The sequence below is a fragment of the Pocillopora damicornis genome, chromosome 4 (assembly GCF_964200805.1).
Source record: "Pocillopora damicornis chromosome 4, jaPocDami1.2, whole genome shotgun sequence".
NCBI lineage: Eukaryota > Metazoa > Cnidaria > Anthozoa > Scleractinia > Pocilloporidae > Pocillopora > Pocillopora damicornis.
The window spans coordinates 5,714,284-5,735,823 of record NC_142673.1 but is presented as its reverse complement, the minus strand read 5'-3'; the positions used below and the strand labels follow the sequence as shown (position 1 = coordinate 5,735,823).

Below are 21,540 nucleotides of genomic sequence, written 5' to 3'. Positions count from 1 at the left end.
CAAAACCTTTATTGATGCAGCAAACCTGGACTGAACTTGGATAAAGACATTTTCATGCAGCTTAACACTTTAACCCACGAGGAGTGACAGGCATCTAATTTCTCTTTATAATATCATCTATAAAACGAAATATAAAGGTCACAAGAAAAACGGAAATGATCACCAACTGACGAGGCGCTCGATGGTTACGAAACAAATTCTTTATGTCAGCGTCTTGAGACATGTATGGAGAACAGTATGGAGAATCTGCATGATGATGTTGGGGTGTACAGGGTTACGAAACACAACCTCTCCTTCGCAGCTGTCGTTTATCTCGTCACGCAACGCGCTCTCTCCCGCATTGCGTGAAAAAACCGCATATCAGAGTAACTGTTGCATGAGATGCTTCAATATTGCAACATAACTTTAATATGAGATGTAAAATTGAAGTGACCTTCAGAGTCTCATCACCAAAGCTAAATCATTTCTGACAGAACGTTTAACAATTCATGCCCAACAAGAAATGCTAAATTACATGTTTATTGCCAGAAGGATCCACCATTCAAAGATACAGATACCTTAAAATCACTATTTACATCATATATATTTTTGGCTATTACTTTTAACGTGATATGTGTTTATTTCTTTACAAAACATTTTATTAATACTGTATCTACATATCTTCATTCTAAGGTATGTTTTAAGCAAGCGGCTCAACTTTGGCTCCGAAACAACGTTTTTCCACAACACTTTACTGCATTAAAATTAACCAACCACTATTAACAACCGTGTTATGAGATTAAGTTATAAAGAGAAGCCATACATTATGCAATACGCTAAAGGAAAATACGCTCGTTCTGTTCTACTTTTGAGACGTTCTATTACTAACGTCCCGTCAAAAAAAAACTAATTACACTGTACAAATCTGAACGTGAACCAAAAGAACAAATTTGAAAACTACAATTCTAGTACTTCTAAATAACAAACAATGTATAGAAAACTTGCAGTTGTGTGGCTCTGAGAGAGGCCACAGACGAGCAAGATTTAAAATCAAACTGTACTATAACTTCAAAGAATGCACCACATCTGATGGTACCTCAAATATTTTAAATTCGTCACCATACACAGATTAACATTTGCAGTAGCTTTCTACTGCTAATTTGCAAATATGATCCAATCCCAGCATCTCCATAAACAATGTTGCAAAACAAACTGTTTTGAAAATTTTACTGTGTTAAATGTACAAAATAGCCTGTAACAGAATTTTCTAACAATATGTCTCAGAAAATGGCTTGGAAAATATCATTTACATTTTCCAAAACCATAAACACTGAGCTTATTTGCAAAAAATTTAATGTTGCCCTTAAATTGTCCAAATCTGGTAGGGGGACTTGCGCTACTCTTTTTGAAAAACATTCAACACCCACCAAAGTTAAAATTGGTGAGCAAATATGATGTTTTAAAAAAAGTTAATATTGGAGTTTTTTTGGAAACTTAGTAGAAAAATACTCCCTTTTTACTAAGTAAATAACAATTTATAGTTATTTAATTTTGTAGGTTAGCTAATTAATAATATAAGCTCTCTAGGGTCTGAAGGCAATAAGTTTGATGACATGCTGTGGACAAAGTTAAAACTTGTTTTGATACTATTAACACAAATATGATTTACCAAACAACAAACAGAGTTTTCTAATGAATGGCCTGATGAAGCAATATAAGGGGTAAAACTTTATGATACATACTCAAATGTTGATTTTCAACAAACAAGATGAACAAAGCATAACTAGAATATAAAACATGTCCCTGAAAAATTGGAAATGGAACAATGGTTACTATATTTACAAAATGACTTACATGTGAACTTTGAAACCAAACAACGAATGCCACCAATCACAGTTATACTGCAACAGTAAAATGTAACTAGGGAAACTTGACAATGTTACCAGACAGCACAAGAGAAAAAAAAAGGCATAGAATTTTATGGCAGCAAAACAATGGTAAATCACTATGAAAAATACAGCATGTTAATTTAAAGAACAGCTTCACATTAAAAAATTGTGATCTTAATCTCCAGAAGATTACGCTCCTATGCACAGGGGCTTCCTTCAGAAACAAAAACTTCCCAATGAAATATGAGTTTTCATTTTACTATATGATTTAACAACTGACATGTGAAACACAACATTGGAAAAGAAAAGTGCTACAAGCAACACTGAAAAAATCCTACAAAAATTCTGACCCATAACCTACAATTTTGTAAAACTGAAGTCTTCCCACATGTCTGTGTTTTCAAAGCAAAACTTTGCCTTCAATTTCATTAAATAGTGGCTTAATATTTTTAAAAAACTGACCCACCCAAACAGCCACCTTTAATGTAACAACCAAAGAATATTTTAACTGCCACACTTCAAACATACCTGAAATAAGGCTACTTGAATTTTAAATGGCTATAATTTGATAAACCTATACAATGTACAAAAATTATTTTTTCCTATGATACAGCCACAAGTACAAAAATTATATATTTAAGTGGTAATAATAAGCCCAGAAAAGCAAGAAATTTCCCTTCATCAACAGTCAGACTCTGGTAGATATTCAAACTTGAGTCCATTTTGCACCAGCCTTGTGGAGTAGTGTTCCAATTGCTTTAATAACAGACTAAATGTTGGTCTTGCTTTTGGACTGGATTCCCAGCAGTTTTTCATTAAGAAATATCTGCAAAAAGACACAGTGAAGGTCAAAACAATGCCATAACCCTTTAACTACCAAGATCTCATTGTTAATTTCCCCCCTCCAGCTGTTACACATTTTGTTGTAACCTAGTTATGAGAATTTGGTGTTTGATCAAGATAACCTTGACCTGATAAGTTTGAGTATTCTCAGTACCTGATTGTTGGATAATTTATGGATTTTAAGGGGGGAGAAGTTATGGGTTAAACACTTCTAGGAGATAAAGGATTAACCTCTGAATGCTCAGACCTGTTTCACAGAAGGATATCAATGTGGACTATTGGAACCAACCCATTCTTTATTTTATTATTAACAAAAGATGAGTTATTTAATTAAGGGAATCACTCCCTTAAAAGAAAAAAAAAAGGAAAAAAAAAGAGAAAAATTGAAATTTTAAGCTTACAGCTCATTTTTTTGTTATGGAAATACAAGACAAAACTTACAAGTCATACGGACAGTTATTAGGTTGTGGCAATCTATGTCCAGCTTGCAGATGCTGCTTCATTTTTGAACTGTCAATAGCTTGATATGGTGCCTTAGCAAGAGTTACAATCTCCCATAAAACAACTCCAAATGACCACTGTGAAGGAATAAATGCCACATATGAGTCATTTATACAACAATGAAGCATATCAATAAACAGACTGATACCAAGGCCACAACCTGTAAAATCTGTTGCTGTTGTGCAAAGTCAATGTCATTGTGATAACAATTGCTCAAGTATCCCTGATTCCTTTCCATGATCTACAAGCAAATTCTCTTTACTGATGGTGATATATTCCTCTGTAAGCCACTCATAAGAATTTGATCTCTAAGAGTGATAAGCATCCAAATTCTCCTCAGTGTATCACCACTAAATCAAACATCAGGGTCATGAGAATAAAAGAAATAATCCCTAACTTATGTAGTTCTTTATTGTTAAAGAAATTCTCTTGTGCAGTTCTATCGGAAATGTATATAGAACACTGTGTAGAATAAGCACACTGATTTGTTCTTAACTTGCAAGTACAATTTTTATATTCATCTCTTCCTCAAGGGTTTAATCTTTATGCAACGTTTAAAGTTAATGATGAACTACCAGCTGAGTGCTTGCAATATAAATTAAGAGTCCCAATTTTGACAAGCCAGGCAAAACCAAATTTATCTTCAAAGAGTGAAAAAGAAATGAAACATACCACATCACTTTTTTCTGAAAATTGACCCTCCTCTGCTAAACCCTCGAGTGCTGTCCATTTGACAAGTAATCTGGACCGTATTCCCTTGTCATTCGAGTTTCTTGTGTTCACATCTCTGGCCAGACTGAAGTCAGTGATCTTGATACTCAAATCATCATTGACACTAGAGGGAAACACTTTCAGATAAGTCTGATTTCCTGAGATGGAAAACCCAATCCCCTCTTAATTTATATATCTTCATCTCAAAATGCAGGGAAATATAACCCAAATACTCAGTTAGGGCAATTATAGCCTCTTTATGCCAGCAGTAAACTAGGGCGTGTGACTATCAATTGCAAAGTGAAAACTATAATTTTTGGCAAATTATAAGTACTGAAACTCAAAAAAATTAGATTACCTACAGAACAGGATGCAAATGTTTGAAAAATCTTTATTTCCCTGATCATTACAAACCTGAATCATCTAAATTCTTAGAAAAAAAGAAGAAAACTAGAAATAAAAGGCAACTATATGAAACACAAGGCAAACTTAAATAAGAAATACTTACATGCAGTTCTTTGCTGCAAGATTTCTGTGAACAATCTTTTTCTGAGTGATATAATCCATCCCTTTGCAGATCTCAATTCCAAACTCAATAAGCTGGCATGAGGTAATTGTCTGGGGAAAAAAAATCAATTCCAAGTTTTTATTTAAAGATCTAACACATTCTACCTTTCTTTATCTTTGTAATCTTCATTGGTCTGATGATAAGAGGTACACCAATTTCTGGCCAACAATCCCAACCATTTCTTACAGTAGACTGTCTCCACACTCCCTATTGATGCTGTTCTTGTGTTCTCACCTGTACTCTTGCAGATGTTGCTCTTGAAATCTTCAAAAAGTGTCCTAGGTCTCCATTTCGTGTTAGGGGAGTTACGATGTAAGGTGGCGTTGAACGTTGAAGCACCACACCCACCAGTTCCACAACATTTGGATGCTTGAAGCCTTTTATGACTATTGCTTCCTGCATAAAAGAAGTGATGGTGTCCATGTCTGCTTCATCTGTGAAGGATAAAACTGAGTCAAAACACAACTTTACAGGACTCTGTACTACACTTAAAATATTTCATTAAAAGAATTGAATTAGTTGAAGAAAAGAATGCAGTAGGGAACTACAAAACTCACAAAAAGTTATTCAAACACCTCAATGGCCAACCAAAACCTCAAACAAGTGCACAAAAATAACTCCCTTAAAATAATGCATGCTATCCCTAAACTAAGACCATGATAATGTCACAATTTTTGCATATCAAACTCCCACATTACTTGTTTCTGCACTTAACAAATCCACAAGTAAAATAGAAAAACTCCTCAAATTTACTAAATGGAGTATTAGCACTTTGTCTTTGAAAAGCCTAACAAAGGTCATTTGTGCTTCTGCACTATCCTCCTCCAGATGCCACCAGATCACTGTCCTACTCGACCAGATCACTGTCCTACTCCACCAGATCACTGTCCTACTCCACTATCCTACTCCAGATGCCACCAGATCACTGTATTAGACACAAACTCCAGAAGACTTTCAGGTTTGGTCTTACCTTGAAGTGCTTTGATGGACACTTCCATTTTCTTGCGAGGTTGCTCTTCACTTAGTCCTCGAACAGAACCTTTGTACAAACATCCAAATGTTCCTGCAAAATAAATGTCCAATGGTGAACAAATGAATCAACTTTCCCTGTCACAGACAATTATTTTTAACCATTGGAACACTTGGAATAAATTGGCACATGACAACTGTAGCTTGAAACAATCTACCTCTTTGAGTAGTTAAGATGTTATGATTTATGGGCCAGTCTGATCTTGAAAGCTTACTATTAATAACTTCACTTAGAACTACGGGGCTAATTGTCAGTCAGGTTGCTCAAGTTTATGCACCAGGAAATAAAATAACATCCAAAGTTCTTTGTATCTAGCTAACCTCTAAATAAAGGATCTCCAAATGACACTTGGTCTCTTGGTATTAAAACATCTGCAAGTTCTGTTGCCCAAAATTTGTTTAATACTGTAAAAAGTCCTCCAGTATTCTGAGCCTCATCAGGAGCTGTGAAAAAAAGTCTTTATTAGTTAGAAAAACACTAATACATCTACATGTAATAAGGACACACAAGTGCAGTCTATAGGTTATTGACAACTAAAACCAAAGCATAATTATGTAACAACTGACTTGATTTTTCAAAACAAAAATTAACAAAAAACTCCCTTACTATTTCTTCTCCCCAAAAAAGATTCTGTTTCATGATGAGATGACAAATGTCTCTTATATCCAGATGTATTTGTATCTGCACCAGATAAAGAGAGAGAGAACTAAATGAAACCCTTCACAAAATAATGAATCAACTGACATAATTTACCATAAGGTACTGTTTCTGAACAGACACAAACATGCCCATGTGAAAACAAACAAACAAACATACTAGACAAGCTTCCATGTTTCCACTGTCATTCATGTTGTCAATGTTTATGTTTTGCTCTGTGTCTGCCATCTCTACTGCTGTGTTTTCCCTTTAATGCCTTTTGAATACATATATCACTACTTTCCTCAGGAATGATCAGATCGACTGTCAAGGAGTCATTGCCACTGGTATTAGCACCTCCTCCTGGAGGTTGATAATTAGTCTTGGGTGGGCTGTAAAACAGTCCTGGCTTTGTAGAATCCCCTGTTTCATCAACTTCTTACTGCTCTTGCTCTTCCTTTTTGTAAATTTGGATGAGCTGTTCTGTCAGTTTTAAAAGGCAGAACATTCACTTTATGACTTTTAGAACCCTATATAATTAACTAATAGATAATTTAATACTGCCAAGTGGACATTGAAAAATCAATCTTTTGGGTTGACTGCTGCAAGAAAGAAAATAACTACTATTAATAATAATAATTTATAAAACTTATAACATTACTTACGAGTGTCCCAAGACTTTTGTTGACAATTTCAGTTCCTGCTTATTCTGATTAGACATGAGCAAACATCCACTGAAAAACATATCCAACATGGATCACTGGACCTTCTGGGCTGATAGAAAGTCCTGCGTCAATTGCACAAACACAGGATAAACACTTGACTACTATGGTCCTGAGGTTAAAGATGTGTTGCACTACTGCACCATTTAGGAAACCAATCAGTTCAGGAATACCAGAACCTCCAGCAGAACGATGATAGTACTGTTAGAACAAGAAATTGAACAATTTTTATTGTCTAGAAGTAAACTAATCTTTGCTGACTTTACCTGCTCGTTTTACTTCATTTACTTTACTTCAGAACCAAAAAGGAATTTCTCCTTCAAATATGAGAACATACCTAAGAAGAAAGGTCACAAAGGTTTTAAACCTTAAATTGTGAGAAAAGTATGGCAGACTGAGTACAGATAATTGTTATCTCTAGATCTATCTTCAGAATGAAAGAGTCCCAATAAAAAAATTTTAAGTTGTATACCCACCACAACTGGAGCAGAACTTGCTATGACAAAAGGTACACTATAACCAATGACCCATATCCAAGTTAAGCCAAAGTCACCATCCTATAGAGAAAGAACTGATTTGTTTACATGTAATTTTCACAGAAAGGAAAGGAATCACTACTTAATGAATAATATTTCTAGGCTTTTTCAATTTTATTTTAGTATTATACTGAATCAAATAATGGGGTTTGTTTTTTAGTACTAAGTTACCTTTAGTTAACAGTTTTGAGTTTTCTTCATTAAATGAACATTAAATGAAGGAAACAGAAAACAAAACTACAGTAACTTTTATTCACATACCTTTATAAACTCAGAGGCTTTGTCCCATTTCACTCTGTTGAAAATGGAAGAAAAATACGAAACACATATAAACTATATGTATTGTACACTTTTCAATAATTCTTATATCAGTAATGAGATTCTTACTGTGATATGTAATAGCTCTGGAGCTTTCATTACAGGTCATCTGTAAACCTTTACCTTGTGACCTTGCTATTGATAGACCAACATGCTTATAATATCAAAATATCTCTACCACAATTAAAAACAGCAAAAGGAAAGACAGTTGTTGTATGGTAAACCTTTTCCAAGTTCTGCCAGGAGCCATTGCCATTTATAATATTGTTCAACAGATAAAGAGTGCAAACACTTGCTTTAACAGAAATTAAAAAAAAGATGGCCAGTGTGTACATTTAAGCTTTAAAATAATCAAATAATTATAGTAATTTGACTAATTTTAAGAAGACCTCTTCTGTAAATCCCATGCCTATCCATTGATTAAATATTAAGGCTTAATCCTTTCATGCCCAAAATCTCATTAGTAATTCTTCTTACTGTCTGTCATACAATTCTCATGATGCTACTTCTGAGAAATTGATATTGGATCAACAAGAAAATCCTCAAACTTATATTTTTCTTTATTCTCATCACCTGTCTGATTGATATTGTATTGATATTGTATTGATATTGTATTGATATTGTATTGATATTGTATTGATATTGTATTGATATTGTATTGATATTGTATTGATATTGTATTGATATTGTATTGATATTGTAAGGTGAAATTCTGTCTTGGTCACTCATGGGAGCTAAAGGGTTAAAAGGCTTCCTAACCAACATGTTTAAATAGAAGAATGTTACCAACAAATGAGGATGCAAAGCAGCCTAAGTTATAATTTGCATGTCAATAAAAGAGTAATTATTGATCCTATCATTTATAAAAGAGCTGTACAATGAACCCCTTAACTGCCAGCCCCACTGGAAAGTCCTGTGCAAACAGAAATTGACTGATTATTTCTCATAAAATTAACTTGTTTTGAATTTTAGATTCCAGGTTATTTTTCATCTCCAGTGCCAGAGATTTGACTGTTACTCTCTAACTTTGGACACACTGAGTGGCTCATGTAAGCACACAAACTGCAAATTGCATGATGAACTAATTAAGTACTTCATGCAGGCAGTGCAGGGCATATTTGTAATTCATCATTAGGAACACTTAATAGCTACTAACAGCAATTTACCTGCATCTGCAATCTATGCACTCAAAAGCTGTGCACACAACATTAGAATTGTATATGCCAAGATAATTATACATAAAACATCAAATTGTATGTTTGTGTTCATCAAGTTATATTGCGCACAAAAAGAATATTGAGATTTTTTTTTGTTCATAAAAGACATGTATAATACTTGTAATACAACATTAGCAAGACATACTCTGATATGACATCAATAAGTTGATGCATAAGAAATCCATCATCCCCCAGTCCCAATCAAAACGTGATGGCTGCTGCTTTAGCCAGTTCTAGAATTAACAAATAAATCATTCCAATGAACAAACAGCCTCATTCCCAGACTCTCTCTTCCTCTCCTACTCTCTCTTGCTTCAAAGGAAGGGTAGAAGAGAGAACTTAGGAACAAGGTTGATGAATGAATAAAAACATGGCCATCCTCTTCAATTGTTTTTTTTTGGTTTTGCATTACTGTTCCCCTAATCAAAGTGGGTCACTTGGTCTTCCCTGTGTTCTTCCTTGTTAGTGGTTTACCACTAATGAAATTTCTAATTTCATTAATCAATTGTAATATTTGTTAAAATAAAATTAAAGTCTTGGCCACGTGTATTTTACAAAATACAGAAAGTAAAGGTGCCCATAAGTTTAAATTTTGCTTGAAAGACAGTGTATCTGGAATTTTCCAAAATTATGGGTTGATTGAGCTGTTGGATGTGAAACATTTTAAAGGGATGGCCAAATCAAAATTAAAAGGTCATAGGTGTGTAAATATATTCATAGATCCCATCATGACACATGAACTAACATTTGGCATTTGTGACAAAAAGTTAGAAAAGGAATGATATTTGGGTTTAACCTTAAGGTACAACCTCAGTGGGGTGGGGGTGAGGGAGAGAGACACTTATAAAAAGTTTGTGGGGGACTAAGTGTGCATGCCAATGAGGCCTTTTAAACCCTGGACCCATTCAAAACAATGTCCATTAAGTGAGATACTTAAACAAACTGAGTTATGGAGTGTATAACCCTTAAAGCAGGTAAATGTTGTACCTTCCTTAAAAAGAAATGTGTAGAAGCTTAAGGGTGAATTAACAATCAGATCTTGAGTTGAGCCATAACATGCACTAACAAGGAAAATATTTTGAATTCGACACCCTAGATTTAAGTAAGTCAAGCACCTCATTTCCGTAACGTATGTCCACCTAAAACGGTAAATCATTCTCTTAGCAAATTTCTTGTTGGATTGCTAACTTTGAGATCGAGAAACGTGCAAGAGCTTTGCCTTGACCTTCCCGGAAGCAACCTACTATGTACACACCCTCACCCTACCCTTGACCGCGTTTAATTGTGGCGTTCGCTATTTACTTCTTTCAGAGTTGCTCACTGACCTTGTAGACAGCACTGTGAGGAGGTAGATAGTCTACACTTTCAAATGTAGCAAGCTTCTCCTTTTCCTCGTCTGCGTAATGGTGATTTACATAGCGACTTTCGAATTCGCGTCCCTTTTGGAAGAAACTGGTCTGATTTGCTGTTGGTAGAGCGTCTTCATCCGCGTGAGAAGATGACACACCGTTCTTGCTTGGTTTTCTTCTTATTGAAATTTCTTACAAAAGGGAAACAGGCCTCTCAGAGTAGCAAAATAATCAAGTATTTGCATGCAAATCCAGCTAAATCTGTCACTAGGTTCTGAGCGCCATTGATGCTGCTTACTAACTTGTCATCCGAGATGTTTTTGTCCGAGAACCGGTCGTTACAGTCCGAATGCATCCGATTATTCACGAAGGTCGATCGTCCAGCGAAATCGTCCGAGTGGTCGCGGTCGTGTTATCAAAGCCATCGCTAGAAAACAGTGAGCAACCGTTAACATCTACGTTGAGACTAATAAGTCATAAGGAAAAAAAAAAGGAACGGAAAATAGAAAACAATTACCCCTGAGGTAGAGCGACCATACAATATGTCAGCCTTAAAAATCGCCAACGAGAGATGCCTGTTTGGGGTAAATACTTAATGCCTGAAGCGTAATACTTTTATTCTTAAACTGGTGTTACCAGGGATTGCAGAGGTGTCCCGAGGAATTCACCAAAAACTGTTCACCAGTACTCTCTCGGCTCTAGAATCGTAGGTTCCTTCCTTGGCCCTCGATGTTAAAATTCTTTCTCAGTATCGCCAGTATCGCACAAACAGACCCACTTCTTGCTAGGCCGAGTAAGAGATGAACTGACTTGTGAGTACAAAGGAAAATTCATTCGTTAAGCAATTCGTTTACGGGTTTAAATCAAGCCTACATATAAGTCTGGTTAAGAACATCTAAAAGACCACCTAAAAAACCGAAGAGGAAAATGTCTTTGAAGGTTCGAGTGAAATCAAGTGTGTCCAATATAAAATTCGCTTTGATTCCGAAGCAACACCGATCTTCCACATTCAACCCCCAGCAGGTCCCCAGCTGCCCTTGTAAGCTCTCTTAGGCCTAGTTCAAACGTCGATCTTTACATGCACCGAACCTAATTGCAATTTGGGTCGACTCGAATAATTAAGAGCGGCAGTTGATTTAAACGTCTATACAAATCTGCCGATCCTAATTGATTCAAACGTCGATCTTTACATGTACTTAATAGAAACGTTAGGTTCGGTACATGTAAAGATCGACGTTTGAACTAGGCCTTAGCCCTTTAACTCCCAAGATCCAATCATTAATTCTCCTTACTAACTGCCATACATATCCTTGTTTCTTATGCAGGAGAATTGATTCCAAATCACGATAACACAATCTAACTGATAGTAACATATTAGGATCGCAGGGAGGAGTTATCTGTTCATATCTTCAAAGTGCTTAAGGATATGAGAGGAATTTTCAACTTCGTAACAGACCTCGCCGCGCCTCGCCACCGTGGAGTCTCTGTGGCTCAGTGGTAGAGCATCGGAGCGCGGAATCCGAAGGTCTGAGGTTCGATTCCTCGTGAAGACTCAGAATTTTTTCTTTGTCCCACACTCGTGACAAGACGAAAAAAACATCATTCTTGATATAAGAGGACTTTCAAGAAGCAGGCCCTCACCATCAGCAATGCGGGATACGCATTTCTTCGCCCGCGGGAAGATTTGAGACACTCGGGGCAGTGCCGAGATTTGTCTGGCACTCATGCTATCAGTGCTACGTCCCCTTACGGACCTCGCACTGGCTCTCGTCGCTCCAGGCCTCCAACATACCCGTGGGCAAAGAATCGCACGTGCCAAAGCGCTTATATTGAGGGCCTTGAGCTGAGCTCTATGTAAACTTGAAGTTGATGTGCCAAACCTGTCAATGAGCCTGGAAAACAGAAGAAAAACTTCCACCAAACTATTTATAGTGACTGCCTTCTTCCTCAAGCAAAACATGTTCAAGTTTTTTTTCACTGCTCTCTTACATCAAAAGTTGAATAAGACCTAAAAGAATATGGCCAATCAGAGTTAGTGGAGTCCCTGTGCTAACTCTGATGGAAGTTATGGAATTTTTTGTTGTTTATGTCCAGAGGAGTATTATATTAAAAATAGCTTTGTTCAATGATAAGTTTTAAGAAAAGAATAAACTGGTCATCTCATTTACAGCTCTTTTAACGCATCCTGTCTAATCAGGTGTAATCATGTGAGTTTGGTGGTTTAGTTGAAAAAAAAAAATTTGATGTCTGAGTTTCCACCAGCTCAGCACAAAAGGGCCACAGGCCAAAAGAAACGGTAAGCCTGGCGACAAGAATGACTGCGAAAGTGACAGAAAGAAGCATAAGATCACGTTCTATTGGCATTTTTCGTGAGTGACAGCTGACATATGTTAGGAAAAACTGTATTTTTTATGGCGAGGCATTGAAGTCTACAGGTTTTGGTAAGTACTGGTTGTATTCAAAAAATGATACAGTTTAACTTATTTGCCACTGTCAGTGCCTTTACGTAGCTTACATACATCATTTTTGTTTGGAGCGTCAGTGTTCTATCATGCTATATTCAATGTTATGATCTATGTCTTCGATAAAAACTGAACCTGGACCATACTTAGGAATCGGGATCCTTGAAGCTAATCTCCTGAAAAGTCTCATCAGTCATCCCTGCTACTCTCGCATTTTTATTTCCGCTTCGCTTTGGCTATGAAACTAGCAAATTGAGAACACCACAATGCGCCATGAAAGCGATGCTGATGATAATTTGATGTCTAGAAAACCTAAAAACTTGGGCCAACTTCGAGCAGGATTTTCATGTCAGAAAAATGGAAGTCGAATCATGAATAAATTTATCTACTTTTTTCCTAATTCATAAGTGGAAAATACAGAAAGACGCTGAGCAATTTACCCCGAATATTAATTGTTCACTTTAAATTACTTGTGTTTCGGTTTTTAATTTTATAAACAATGATGCATTTGAGCATGCAAAAAGGAAGAAAAATTGTACTTGTTCAGTACAGAGATCGTCAGCCCTTACGTGTTCATTGCTTTTAAACAGTTGGATTTTCATCACGAGATCGATCACAGTTCAATTAAATAGGGTATTCTCCAGTGTTTGGGTGTGAGGATCGACTCTTTACTGGTGAACTTTTCATTTTCTAATGAGTGTGATTTGCATCATTAATAACAAAGACACTATATAATTTACTATATAAGCTAAACAGATGAAGTTATTAGTGTGAGTTTCTGCCAAGACGATTATTTTAGTAAATGTTACCCTCGAAAGTTTTCATCTTGGTGGAAGGAAAAGAAAAGTTCAGCAGGTTACTCTGAGCTTCAAGTGCTTCGGTTTAGGTATTTGTATTTCAGTTTTGTTAGTTGAACTTAGATAAACATTGATGGATATGAGCATGCAAATGAAACAATTTACTTTGTTTTACAGGAAACGTCAGCCCCTAGTGTTCATTGCGTTTTAACGGTTGGATGTTCATCACAAGATCGATCACAGCACAATTGAAGTTTCTGTCTTTAAACGGTAGGGTATATATAAGTTATGACTGACTGAATGTTTAACAATCATAAAATGTGGGGCAGGAAATGCAACTGATTTACCCCTTGGGCCCCCCTCCCCCTCTCCCTCCCCCTCCCCTCCTCCTCCCCCTTCCCCTCCCCCAGTATCTACCGCTTGAAGTTCCAGTTTCTGGTAATTTGAAGGAAAATGAAAACTGTGAACAAGAGTATGTGACAAAGGTTTTTCATTTTTCCAGGGATAAATTTCATTCAGGTACCCTCGCTTGAATCAAAATGAACACGGAACATGTCTAATTTCAAACAATAAGTTCAATGATTTATGTGACATCGTAATGAGCATCTCAATGATGTGCGTGACAGTGTTATGAATACCTCAGTGGAACAAACGGTAATAAATTTTCTTGGTGTGTTTCTTTGTAGAAACACACACAAAAAAAACACAAAATTGGAAATATTACATAAGTACACGAGGATTCCTGACGAAAAGAAATGGAAAGAGTCGAGGAAGAATCCAATTAGATCTGTAACTACACATCGAGTGATTTACCAAAATTTGACACATACCGAAGTGGAAACTAAAAAGGTTAGGATAAGGAACACTATGTACCATATGTTATAGGCTATATATGGAGTAACAAAAAAAACTTGGTTTCAACCATTTAAATTCAGTTACCCCTACTTCATTCCAGCAAAACGTTCTAATACGAATGGTGCAATCATTAAATAAAAATCAGATTTTTGTGAGATGAAGCAGGAAGTGCAATCACACTCATACCGGTTCCAGTCTCGTAAACGCTTCATTTCAATACAGGGTAGGACCTCCGTCGGGATGAGAAAACCACGATTCCTGAAAAAGTTCGCACCCATGAACCCTTGTACAGAAACTTTCGAGTGTCATAAGCCTGATCTACATTTTTTTTCCAAACTTACAGTGATCAAAGCCATATGGAAGACACAGAAGAGGAATTTACCACGTTAGCTATCAAAATAGGTGTAACTGTCGCCATTTTCCTTCTCAACACTGGCTTGGCCTTGAAAGCCATTGACTTGTGCCAAGAAAGCTTGATTTTACTAAACAATGGTGATTCAAGCGCAACCAGTCCAGTTGCCAAGTCATTTGACGAACGCATCCGCACCACAGTGAAAAGGGCGTGGCTCACTCTATGCAGTTCACCAGGTATTGAAGAATACCTCAGGGAACTTTTACTTCACCCTGAAGAGGCAAAGAAATTTTATGAATTAGCAATAAATGTCATGAAAATGACCAAAAACAGACAAAAAGAAGCGGAATATTATAGAAGACTAGGAGTGCTTCTGTGTTTCTTAGGAGAATATAACAAAGGGAAAGAATATTTGGAGATAGCACTCGCTATCCAAATAAAAATTGACGACAGACATGGAGAGGCAACAAGCTACACGGACATGGGAATACTGTTCATGTCGCTTGGCAAATATGACAAGGCCTGCGAATACCTGGAGAAAGCTCTCGCTATCCAAATAGAAATTGGCGACAGACATGGAGAGGCAACAAGCTACACGAATCTCGGAGCACTGTTCATATCGCTTAGCAAATACGACAAGGCCCAAGAATACCTAAAGAAAGCTCTCGCTATCCAAATAGAAATTGGCGACAGAAATAGAGAGGCAACAAGCTACCAGAGCCTCGCAAGAGTGTTCCTGTCGCTTGGCAAATACGACAAGGCCCGAGAATACCTGGAGAAAGCTCTCGCTATCCAAATAGAAATTAGCGACAGAAATGGAGAAGCAACAAGCTGCGCAAACCTCGGAGCACTGTTCACATCGCTTGGCAAATACGACAAGGCCCAGGAGTACCTGGAGAAAGCTCTCGCTATCCCAATAGAAATTGGCGACAGACATGGAGAGGCAACAATCTATGGGAACCTCGAAACAGTATTCGGGTCGCTTGGCAAATACGACAAGGCTCGAGAATACCTGGAGAAAGCTCTCGCTATTCAAATAGAAATTGGCAACAGACATGGAGAGGCAACAAGCTACGGGAACCTCGGAACAATTTTCATATCGCTAAGCAAATATGACAAGGCCCAAGAATGCCTGGAGAAAGCTCTCGCTATCCAAATAGAAATTGGCAACAGAAATGGAGAGGCAACAAACTACCAGAACCTCGGAACAGTGTTCCAGTCGCTTGGCAAATACGACAAGGCCTTAGAATACTCGGAGAAAGCTCTCGCTATCCAAATAGAAATTGGCGACAGAAATGGAGAGGCAACAAGCTACCATATCCTCGGAACAGTGTTCCACTCACTTGGCAAATTAGACAAGGCCCGAGAATACTTGGAGAAAGCTCTCGCTATCCAAATAGAAATTGGCAACAGAAATGGAGAGGCAACAAGCTACCACTGCCTCGGAACAGTGTTCCAGTCACTTAGCAAATTCGCCAAGGCCCGAGAATGCTTGGCGAAAGCTCTTCCTATCCAAATAGAAATTGGCGACAGACATGGAGAGGCAACAAGCTACATGGACATGGGAATACTGTTCATGTCGCTTGGCAAATATGACAAGGCCTGCGAATACCTGGAGAAAGCTCTCGCTATCCAAATAGAAATTGGCGACAGACATGGAGAGGCAACAAGCTACACGAATCTCGGAGCACTGTTCATATCGCTTAGCAAATACGACAAAGCCCAAGAATACCTAAAGAAAGCTCTCGCTATCCAAATAGAAATTGGCGACAGAAATGGAGAGGCAATAAGCTACTCGAACCTCGGAGCACTGTTCATGTCGCTTGGCAAATACGACAAGTCCCGAGAATACCTAGAGAAAGCTCTCGCTATCCACATAGAAATTGGTGACAGACATGGAAAGGCAATAAGCTACCAGAACCTCGGAACAGTGTTTCAGTCGCTTGGCAAATACGACAAGGCCCGAGAATACTTGGAGAAAGCTCTCGCTATCCATATAGACATTGGCGACAGAAATGGAGAGGCAACAAGCTACCAGAACCTCGGAACAGTGTTTCAGTCGCTTGGCAAATACGACAAGGCCCGAGAATACTTGGAGAAAGCTCTCGCTATCCATATAGAAATTGGCAACAGAAATAGAGAGGCAAAAAGCTACAATAACCTCGGACCACTGTTCATATCGCTCGGCAAATACGACAAGGCCCGAGAATACCTGGAAAAAGCTCTCGCTATCCATATAGAAATTGGCGACAGACATGGAGAGGCAACAAGCTACCGGAACCTCGGAAAAGTGTTCCAGTCACTTGGAGAATTGAGCAAGTCCCGAGAATACTTGGAGAATGCTCTCGCCATCCAAATAGAAATTGGCGACAGAAAAGGAGAGGCAACAAGCTACGTGAACCTCGGATCACTATTCATGTCGCTTGGCAATTATGAGAAGGCCCGAGAATACCTGGAGAAAGCTCTACGTATTTACAGGAGAATTGGCGACAGAAAAGGAGAGGCAGACACTTTTGGAAACCTTGCTTTTTTGTTTCTGTCCCTCGGTAAATATTCAAAGGCTGACGATTTTTTGGAGGGAGCGATCGCAATTTGGAGGGAAATCTGTTACAGACAAGGACAAGCCCGACATTTCAGTTGCCTTGGGATAATTTCTCATAAGCGTGGTGAGTACGACAATGCTCTAGGATATTTCAAGAAAGCCCTTGAAATTCACATGGATATTGGCATGAAAGAAGGTGTTGTTGTCAGTTACGCACATATAGCATCGTGTTTCCAATCGCTCGGTAAATATGACATGGCCGAGGAATACCTCAGGAAGGCTCTCTTACTAAGCAGGGATATGGGACTCAGCTTGCGTGAGTTTCAATGCCTTCTTGGTCTAACGGTGTTGAAGGTATCACAATTTGATCTTGAAGAAGCCCTTTCGTCTCTTTTCCAAACCATTGAAATGTTTGACACTTTGCGAGGATCTCTTCAAGACGACGATGAGTTTAAAACATCACTTTTGGAGAAGCACGGCACCTTTCCCTACGAGTTACTCAGTCGTTTGCTTTCTTCCACGGCAAAGCCAGAAGACGCTCTCTATGTCGAGGAGCTGAGACGGGCGAGGGGCTTAGCCGACTTGATGGCAGCTAGGTACTCTGTTGTAGAGCAGATCTCAGGCGATCCAAAATCATGGTATGGGATTCAAAATATTGTCGCAAAGGAAACTGACTGTGCATGCCTCTACATTTCTGTTGGAGAAAAGTATATGCGCTACTGGATTCTCAAAGCAACAGGGGCTGTTCTCTTTTCAGATGAGGAAGTGAGCCTGGAAAAAAACGTGGTGACCGGATTAGTCCCTGACTTGGATGAGTTTTTTACGGAAAGCTTTCGTGGCCTTGGCATTTTACCCCAACAGAATTGCGAAGATCGATCTCTAGATGACACTGAATCGGTGTCACTTGACCATGAAAATCACCCGCTCTGGCGCGATTGTGATGACAAAGGTATCAAGACAAATCTTCACTTGTGCTACAAGATAATCATCGCTCCTGTGGCCGCTTCACTGAATAAGCCCGAAGTTATCATTGTCCCTGATTCCTGTATGTACCAGGTACCATTTGCGGCTTTAACTGACGATGGAGGAAACTTTGTATCAGAGACATTCAGGTTACGCATCGTTCCCTCTTTGACGACTCTCAAGTATATTCAGGACAGTCCCCCACATTATCACAGTCAAACAGGTGCACTGATAGTGGGTGACCCTCGGGTTGGAGAGGTGATTTACAAGGGAAGACGCATGAATATAACACGATTGCCATGTGCAAGAAAGGAAGCAGAGATGATTGGAAGACTTCTTGGTGTGACACCTTTGATTGGAGATCGCGCGACAAAGCAGGCTGTACTTCAAGCAATACATTCAGTTAGTCTGATCCATTTAGCTGCTCATGGTGATGCTGAAAGAGGAGAGATTGTCCTTTCCCCAGAGTGTCCCGCTGACTATGTTCCACGAGAAGACGCCTACCTCTTGACTATGGCGGACATTTCACGAATTAAGCTGCAAGCTAAACTGGTTGTGCTTAGCTGCTGTCACAGTGCACGTGGACAGATTAAAGCCGAGGGAGTTATTGGAATCGCTCGAGCGTTCTTAGGATCCGGTGCTCGCTCAGTGTTAGCGGCACGGTGGGCTTTAGATGACACAGCCACAGAGAAGTTCATGACTTGTTTCTACGAGCACATGTTCCGCGGTGAAAGCGCCAGTGAATCTCTTCACGAGGCCAGGAAATGGATGAGAAACAATGGCTTTGTGGAAGTCTCTAAGTGGGCTTCTTTTATGCTGATTGGCGACAACGTGACATTTGATTTTGCAAATTGGCCTGTGTCTACTTCAACCAAATAGCCATGAGTCATGTAAACCCGCTGTGACGAAATGTGCTGGACGGAATAAAGTTAGAAACTGTTAATTGCCACCGTACAGAGAGAGAAAACCATCTGAAAAGACCTCTGCGAGTTAAATTTGAGGCACTCAAGCAAAACTTTCCTGTAAAGAACGCAGCAGGGACACGAAAATTCATAAAGTAGAGATGATGAACTTTTAGCAGTTACTGAACAAACGCAAGAGCATTCCCTTTTCGAAAGCGAATGGTTCAATAATCAAGCCAAGCACATTGTAGCTAATTTTTTTCGAAAGCGGTTGATACATTGAGCAAAGCAAATTTTAAGTAATATACTTAAAGTGATACGTCATGTAGCTTTAGCAAGTATGGAGTAATTGTTTTTATAAGGGGCTCTGTATCATATAAAATGTGCAGAGTTTTTTTCAAGGTTAAGCAGTATACTCGAACTTAGTTGTCATGATTCTGTCAGGAAATCATTTGTCATCTTAAGCAGGATGATAAAACGTTAGGGTTAGATTTTCAAAGGTTTTCAAAATCTTTTCGGTTTCATTTGTTTGTTTTTTTTTTTGCGAGAAATTATAAGTCGTAATATGTGAACTTCACTGTACTGAGTACTTTTAGAAAGTGATCTCCATACGCAATGTATATATCAACTTTGGGGTAACGCTAATTTTTTTGAACTTAGCATTTTCTTATTTTTACTGACGATAAAGATTTTAATAGCTGGTCTTACGAGCAGTCTACAGGTGTCTAGTTTAGGATTCTAGATTGATTTTGATGATGGCCCTCCAGTTAAAAATACCTCTTCGAATTTATGGGTAAGGTCAAGTTTATCTTAATTTTGTAGGAAAAAATCGAAAAAACAAGATTAGGAGTTAACAACATTGATCTGAGCACGGTTACCAGTACCATTTTCGTACAAACATTTATACCGGACTTCGTTAGATTTCAGGTATTGTATCCAATTTGCAAAAACTTGTTACCTAGACCACATATTTTACTACAATCATTAAGATGTTCAGATTAACACTGTTGTGAGTAAAAAGCACTTAATTCTTCGTCATTACGACATACCGAATGATGGGCAGTTGCTTTTTTCTTCATCCAGATATATACTTCGATTCTGACACCGGTAGTCCATCTCTGATTGTTGGATTTGATATGTTGGACTTGCTTGAACGGAAATAGTAAAATACGCCTTCAAATTATGGCTGTCTTAACGAGCGGAAGAGATTTAGCGAATCCTGTGTTCTGATCGGCTACCAGAGCATGCTAGTCGCTGGATCGCTGACCAACATGAATTCATCTAAACTGCTGCTCACTTATACTATTTCATGGCAGGTGAAGGCACAAAGTTACTAAGTGAAGGTGAAAGAAATGAAACATGATATGGAAGTTCTGTTAAGAGAGAATTGAAAGTAGAGTCATATAAAGTGATATAATTACTCGGGGCTTTCAAAACGAAATGCCGAATGGCATCCTCAGCCGCCGTTTTCGGCGGCTGAGGATGCCATTCGGCATAAGTTCTGCGCCTGAGATATGGCAGCGGAAGATGCATGAAGCAATTGAGCGATGATTTCCTGGTTTAGGGATTTGGAGACACAGTAGATGAAGCAGTGAAGGATCATGACCAAAATTAAACCGCTTTCCTACAAAGATGCCGTGATTTGAATCTGACACTTAATCTTTAGAAGATTAAGGTTTGCCTATCACAAGTACCATTCATGGGCCACTTACTCACAGCAGATGGTGCTGTGACTGACCCAAACAAAGTTCGTGCCATGCCGTATGTGACATGCCTACTCCAACAGATGTCAAATCCTTTAAAAGATTTCTTTGGATGGTTACTTACCTAGCAAAGTTCTTACCACACCTGTCCAGTGTCTGCGAACCGCTAAGGCGACTGGAGCTTAAGGATGCTGAATAGAGTTGGCTGCCCGTTCACGATGAAGTAGTCCAAAGTATTAAGATTCTTGTTTGTGAAGCTCCAGTGGTGAAGTTTCATGATGTTAATCGGAAAGTCGCAATTGAAAGTGACGCGTCTCTCAGTGGATTTGGCGCTTCCTTACTCCAGGAGGGTCAGCCCGTTGCATTCGCCTCAAGAGCTCTCACTCCAGCGGAAGGTTGCTACGTTCAGATTGAGAAGGAACTTCTCTCTGTTGTTTTTGCCTGTGAGAGGTTCAATTCGTACATGTATGGTCGAGATGTGGTGCATGTTAAGACAGATCACCAGCCCCTTAAAGCGATCTTTAAAAAGGACCTCGGCTCTACTCCCAAGCGTCTCCAGAGGATATTGTTGTGCTTACAGCGTTACAACCTTGACGTAAAATACCAAAAAGGAAGGTTGATGGTTATGCCTGATCCCTTGTCCCGAGCCTCGACGAAACTCTCGC

The 21,540-nt window shown here is 38.6% G+C and overlaps 2 protein-coding genes and 1 long non-coding RNA gene across 3 annotated transcripts; 1 reads left to right on the top strand and 2 right to left on the bottom strand.

The window, feature by feature from the left end:
* Nucleotides 1–505: 505 nt before the first annotated feature.
* Nucleotides 506–7,157, bottom strand: LOC149046588 (tyrosine-protein kinase receptor TYRO3-like). Its single transcript, XM_089203360.1, has 10 exons — nt 6,823–7,157; nt 6,338–6,640; nt 6,128–6,202; nt 5,842–5,964; nt 5,462–5,554; nt 4,726–4,925; nt 4,432–4,541; nt 3,885–4,047; nt 3,153–3,289; nt 506–2,694 (listed from the first exon to the last, which is right to left on the bottom strand). The coding sequence occupies exons 5-10, from the start codon at nt 5,487–5,489 to the stop codon at nt 2,550–2,552; spliced, it is 783 nt and encodes a 260-aa protein (XP_089059486.1). The 5' UTR covers nt 5,490–5,554; nt 5,842–5,964; nt 6,128–6,202; nt 6,338–6,640; nt 6,823–7,157; the 3' UTR covers nt 506–2,549.
* A 213-nt stretch (nt 7,158–7,370) lies between these two features.
* On the bottom strand, nt 7,371–10,760 carry LOC149046587 (uncharacterized). The gene is made up of 3 exons (XR_016185732.1): nt 10,276–10,760; nt 7,677–7,710; nt 7,371–7,436 (listed from the first exon to the last, which is right to left on the bottom strand). It is a non-coding gene; the product is annotated as an uncharacterized LOC149046587 (long non-coding RNA).
* A 2,973-nt stretch (nt 10,761–13,733) lies between these two features.
* Nucleotides 13,734–21,462, top strand: LOC149046586 (uncharacterized). The gene is made up of 4 exons (XM_089203807.1): nt 13,734–13,828; nt 14,757–16,188; nt 16,309–17,311; nt 17,531–21,462. Exons 2-4 carry the CDS (start codon nt 14,770–14,772, stop codon nt 19,147–19,149), a joined length of 4,041 nt encoding a protein of 1,346 aa, XP_089059933.1. The 5' UTR covers nt 13,734–13,828; nt 14,757–14,769; the 3' UTR covers nt 19,150–21,462.
* The last annotated feature ends 78 nt before the right edge of the window (nt 21,463–21,540 follow it).